The following is a 6,000-nucleotide window of genomic DNA, read 5'->3' as shown; positions in this document are numbered from 1 at the left end:
TCTCACACTATTAAGCCAAGCATCACTTGTTCACTGGGCACATCTGCATGCTCGTGCTCTCAGCCTGGGGGTTGGCACAGCTAAATTAGGACTGAATTTCCCATCGTTTTGAGGAATTGCAGTGTCTCCTTCCTTAGGCGTTGAGTGAGACATGCTGGGGGAATCCCACCTGGCTGCAGGAGTGACAGCACAGACTGATTACAGGAGTGATGTTTCTTTCATCGCGGTGCTTGGTAGCTTCTGAACAATCTCAAAACCCCAGGAATAAGGAGGAACAAGCTCTCCTGAAAGAAGTGAGCTCTCACTTCACCAGAACAATACACGTGCCTGAGTCGAGCATCATTGTTTGCCTTGATGCTGGGTGTCTGCTTCAGGTGAAGAGGGAAGGGTTTGGAGATTGAGGACCTGATCCTGGGAGCTGTTGAGAGCACTGAGCGCACGGTTGTATTGGACCTTGAATGCAAAGATCTTTGAGCTGAGCAGAGTGGTGTCACAATGACCCGACAGAAACCTTCAAGCCATGGGATCTTCTCCTCCGGCACATCTACCCCAGTGGGAAGCAGCTCAGCAGCTGCTGCTGCTTCAGCTTCTCCAAAACAGCATCTTGTGGCATCTTTTTCTTACAGTAGCAGATTGTTGTGTACCTTAATAAAGGAACTTAGCTATTTACATTGTTTTCTTTGTAGGCCCTGTTAAGCCCATATCATTCTTTGCTAATTAATGAATTCATGCCTGCAAAGCTCTTTGAGGCTGGGAAGTTCTGTGCAACTGCTTATTAGTATAATTGCTTTGTATTATAGCCTTGCCTCGCTGATAGCAAACAGGACACACAATACTCAGTGCACCACACCTACAGATGTGTTTGTCTATACACACCAAAGGTTTTACTTTAAAGCGCCAGTATCCTCAGTTTGCAGTGGGGGAGTCTGAAGTGCGTGTTGGTGAAGTGACTGGCCAAGGCAGAATCAGTGACAGGTAGATCCAGGTGTCCTGACTCCAGGTCCCATACTCAGTATAACAGCCTTCCTTCTTTTGCATAGAAATGATCCTTTCCAGATGGAGGGAGCTGAGAGAACAGTAAGCAGTTTGTGTTTCCATACCACAGTGAGAACACTTGGTTAGTAATGATGCCTGCTATATAGCTATTTTCCGGTAACTGGTTCAGTGTATTGCATTTTTAGGGTACAGATGGAACGGAAGTAAGCCATGTGCACGTAGCTGGGCTGAGTTAGGATTGGATATCTCTGAGTGCTGGTGGTGCTCTGTGTTCAGGTTCCTTGGCCAGGGTTTGGCAACGTTTTTGGCCTGAGTGTCAGAATCATCCCAACCTCTACCCATGCCTATACATGGCATGCTAGAGATGGGGGAGCCGCAAGGGGCCTGATCTTCATTGCTAACAGATGGTGGGGAAGGGGCCAGGGTTACACTGCCCCATCCCCTTCCCCACCATGTGCTATGAGCTCTGGCACCGGCTCCATGGCAGCTGCACAGGTGCCTCTGGGTGGACAGTGAGGGAGGAGCCCGGGTTGTGCTGCCCCAGGCTCCTTCCCGGCCACACATCCAGAGGTGCACGCACAGCTGCCACAGCCATGGAACTGGTGCTGAGGCAGCAGAGCTTCATGCAGCTGTTTGTAGCCCAGGCTCTGAGCAGCTGCTGGCAGAAGCTGCCCAGGGTCCAGGTTGGCTGTGGCATGCTGAGGAAAATGGCCTCGCATGCTATGCTCTGGCTTGCATGCTGGGGGTTGCCGATCCCTGCCCTGGGAACTGTATATCCTGCGAAGGCATTGAACGAAGGATTCTCAACCAGGGTCCCTTGAGATCCTTTCAAGAGTACTGCAGGGTGCCACACAATGGTAGCATTGTCGGTGTACAAACATGATTCACACGATAAATCCAGAGATTTCAAACAGGAATCTGTAGTGTCAAAAAATATTCTGCCCTGTTGTGGCCTCTCTGAATTCTTTGCAACAGAAGAAGTGCTCTAAGATTTTTCTGTAGTCAAAAAACAAGTAAAAACTAAGAGGTGGCATTTTCCAAGGGGTGCCCCGAGTCAATCCAGGGATGCCTCAAGGCTCAAAAGGTTGAGACCTGCTGTATGATGAGATAGCTGCCCAGATTGTCTCAGCATGCCTCCCTGCACCCATAGATGGGCCGTGTGATTTGCACGGAAGCATGGACATGGCAGACGCATGGCTGCACACTACATACACAATCTTCCTTCCAGAGAAATTGTAGAGGGCCCAACCCTGGACCGTGGCATGCAAGCCTGGGGCCAGGATGTGCTCTGGAGAGGGGATGACAGTCGGGGGGTTTAAAGAATCCTCTAACCACGGCAGTGGGTCTGCTCCACAAGTACTGGGGCCTTTCACCTCTCCAGTGGGGTGAAGGGGGATCCTGGTGGCTATAGCTCCAACAGCCTTGCCTGTCCACCCCACAACACTTCATTCTCAGCTTCTTCACTAGTAAGATCCACTGTGAATCTCGCTGTAGCCTAGCGGCACTCAACCCACAATGCCATGTCGCCCAGCCTATAGAGCATCCCCTGGGTCTGGAAATTTGGCGGTGGGGAGCAGTGGTATTATTAATTGCCACTCCCCTGCTGCCAAATTTCTGGACCTGTGGAGAGCCCCGCAGGATCACGCAGGCACGTGGGCTCACTCCATGGCTGGATGCAGTGCATGGGGTTGGGGTAGCACACTGGATCCTGGCTGTGGACTGTGGGATCTGGCCCACTGACTGACCCTATGCCACTCGTGTGGCCTGCGGGTTCTGGTAGGTTGGGCACCACTACTCTAACCTAATGACTTCTTTCTTTTGCATGTTGCCTCAGGACATAAAATCGATCCAGCCCTAAGGGGGCTCTCAGCAGGAGGCGGGAAACACAAAGCAAGCCCTTCTGTATCCGCATGTTTGACTGTGCCCTCTGGCACCCGCAGTTAGTTGCATTGGCCTCTCAAAAGCAGGGAAGCAGCCTGTCGTGTGCTCAGCTGAGAGGCATGTAGACATTTGCCTGATTCTGGAATTTCTGGGCCCCTAGGTGAATTCGTGGGTGGAGCAAGGAAACAAAATCCTCTCTATAGCTTGAACCTAACTGGCTGGGTAAGCCTCTGCACTCCCTCCTGCTCCTGTCTATTTAGCTTGCAGGAGGCAGCTGCTGACACCAGACTGTGCTGAGCCTCAACCAGTGTAGAGAGAGGGCAGCATCAGCCTCAGGGAAAGATGAACACAACCTGGTACCCTGTTGATGTGAAAGCTGTTGGCTTGATGAAATGCAGAAAGCAGAAGGTACTTTGATCTGAGTCTCCTTCTACTAAATATATTTACAAGCTAGGAAGCTTAGGGACCTTTTCAATTACTATGACAGGACCAGGTTCATTCCCCTGGGCAATGTTGGGTTCAGTCATTATGTAGGATGCTGCTCTTAATTATATTTTTTGTGTGTTTGTTTTTTTCTGGTGAACCATATCTTAGCAAAACAGCTGTTTCTTGGATTCTCTTGCTATTCCACTCCTACCCCTAAATCCCACCCAATGCCTACGGCAGTTGCTTACATAGACTAGCAAAGTATTTCATTCATGTTTTGCTGTTTTCAGTCATGTGGAGGCTGGAAACCATTGACTGGCCAGCTCTGTGTAGAACCCTACCAAGTTTCTGTGCACCCCAGTTTGGAAGCCTTTGATTTTTACAGTCATGATTAACGCACGCTGTATTCCCTTTTGTTCCTTTTCCAGAACTACATGATGTCTGTGCTCTGGCCAGATCGAAACAACGTTCTTATCTACCGGACTTTTGAAGAGTTTAAGAAATTCCACGTAAGTTAACAACCCCCTGGAGATAATTTTTGTGTTTTTATCTTTGTTTTTTTCCTGCTTTTACCAGGATTCAGGAGCATCATCACTTATTTTCTCACTCTTTTCTTTTCTCAGAAAGAACTGAAAAAAAAGTTCCCCATAGAAGCCGGTTTACTAAAGAAATCAGACCGAACCATTCCCAAGTTTAAAGGTGAGAGGGTTTAAATAATTTCAGTTGATGGACAGACTTGAGGGAGTGCAAAAAACAGAACAAAAGTGCAGACATGATCACAGCAGTCAGAGCAGGTTATAGATGAGGGAAAATAAGAGTTCAGTCAAGTCAGTTAGTAAATAAAACATCTTTTTAAATGTATTAGTTAATGAAGCTTCCAGTCCATATGGATCTGAGGTCTCCTGCAACATTTTGATGTGTGCAAAGGCCAAGCTAACGTTTAGCACAGAATAGTACAAATCCCAAAGTGCAAGCCCATTTCAAATGGTAAGAAGAATTACTGTTATGTTTATAGCCACTGACCTTGATCCTTTATGCTACGGGAATGGAAATTAGGAGGCAGTGCTGCCATTCCTTGGCAGAAGGTACTGCGTACAAGACAGCAACATGTTAGGATCCCTTTTGCTGATGGTGATTTTGCTCCTGTTGTTTCAAAGATGCCCCTCGGATGCAGAGAAAGAGCGGGAAGCTGAGGAGGTCTCTGGAAAGACTGAAACTTCTGGAGCTTTACTCCCAGGAGCTGATGAAGCTGGATACAAAAATCTCCCAGAGTGAAGATGTGACCCAGTTTTTCAAGGCACAAACCCGAGACCTAGATCCCTCATTTCCAGAAAACAGGTACCAAATATCACCATTTGTATTATAGTAGCTATATTTCCCCTACTCTGTAATGTGTGTGTTTTAAAAACAAGGAGAAGAAAAAGAATTTCAGTTAAAAATGGGTAGAGGGCAGAGTTGTTTTTTTTCCTGGGAATCACTTTAATTTCTTGAATTAATTAGAAATGTTCAAGTTGTGAAAATGAAAGTCAGCTTTCTGCAAGCTGCATCCTAGCTCCCTTTTTCCAAATCTCTCGCTTGCATTTTCAGGACATAAAACTTCAGGTTTTCCTACTTTTACCACTTTCATTGGTATGTTTGAGCAGCAGAGGAGGAATTACAAATCAACCAGGATTTTACATAGGAATATATGCTCTTTTCACCCCAGCCTGAGAGTTTTTGCATAAGCAGCTGCTTTGAAAATCTAAGGAATCCCCTTATTTAGGAGCAATAGGTTTCAGCTTGCTAGAAGCAAAATCATGATGGATATATGCAAAATGAAACAGTTTTTACTTGAGACCAAAGCAAGTTCAGCAGCTCCGAGACCTGCTGGGATTTGATGTGTGGCTTATTACAGAATACATAGAGCACGATAACTGCACATTTGCATATGGAGAAAAGATTATATACTACCCAGTAACCTGTGTGTCACCTCTGACTTGAAATTCAGAAAGGATATTATAAACTATGTGAAGCAGCAATGCAAATGTTTAGCTAAGAATGCAGGCTAGTGGAAAGAGAACAGATATCAGAGCCAGGAACTTCTGAGGTTTATTTCTGAGTATGTAATTGCCTTCCTGGATGATTTGACCTCTGTTTTACAATAATCTGTGCCCCATATCTAGTCTGTTTCATGGCCATAAGATCTAACTTGAAATGGGCACTACAATTTGGAAAATACTTTCTGAGGGCTTTGGGATCCTATGGACTTGGTCTTCTTCACAGGGGCGCTTTTCCCCAAAAGGACAAGCCTGAAATAAATCTTAAAGCCAGCCTCCTCCGTGGCTTTGTAACAAACAAGTATTGCACTTTTCTTTTCAGCATTATAATCATGCCATCAGAATTTGGGGATGAGAAGAAAAAACAGCTTACACAACCAAGCCCCTCTATTACATACCCAGTGGCTTCCCAGACCTACAGGTGCATCGAAACCTATGAAACGAAAGACACAAAGAACAGACCTTTCAAAGTTGCTAAGGGGGAGATCGTTGAAGTCTTAATCAAGGACATGACAGGTATGTTTCATTTAGACTGTTCATTATCTGCTTCAGAGGGGAACTCTAAATTAAAGTTTTAGCCTTTTCACTCCTTTGCAAATATGTGTTTGTAGCATGATGAATATATTTGTTTATGTACTCCAGAATATAACTTATATCATGA

At 46.0% G+C, this 6,000-nt stretch overlaps 1 protein-coding gene across 3 annotated transcripts in view; it reads left to right on the top strand.

Moving 5' to 3' along the window:
- Positions 1–3,132: 3,132 nt before the first annotated feature.
- The window catches only part of NOXO1 (NADPH oxidase organizer 1), a 26,097-nt gene continuing 23,229 nt past the window's right edge, over positions 3,133–6,000 (top strand). For 2 of the 3 annotated variants that reach the window (XR_009456383.1, XM_019494580.2), the window contains exons 1-5: positions 3,134–3,285; positions 3,732–3,812; positions 3,927–4,002; positions 4,461–4,641; positions 5,662–5,855. Coding sequence is in view for 2 of the 3 variants with exons in the window: in XM_019494580.2 (XP_019350125.2) it covers positions 3,220–3,285; positions 3,732–3,812; positions 3,927–4,002; positions 4,461–4,641; positions 5,662–5,855 (598 nt within the window). In the remaining variant the exon portion in view is untranslated. Of the gene's footprint in view, positions 3,286–3,731; positions 3,813–3,926; positions 4,003–4,460; positions 4,642–5,661; positions 5,856–6,000 lie in introns of all 3 variants that reach the window. The other variant, XM_019494579.2, reaches the window with a different exon arrangement.

Source organism: Alligator mississippiensis, chromosome 13, assembly GCF_030867095.1.
Source record: "Alligator mississippiensis isolate rAllMis1 chromosome 13, rAllMis1, whole genome shotgun sequence".
NCBI lineage: Eukaryota > Metazoa > Chordata > Crocodylia > Alligatoridae > Alligator > Alligator mississippiensis.
Note: the sequence above shows the minus strand (reverse complement) of the source record. Positions and strands in the feature narration are given on the sequence as shown.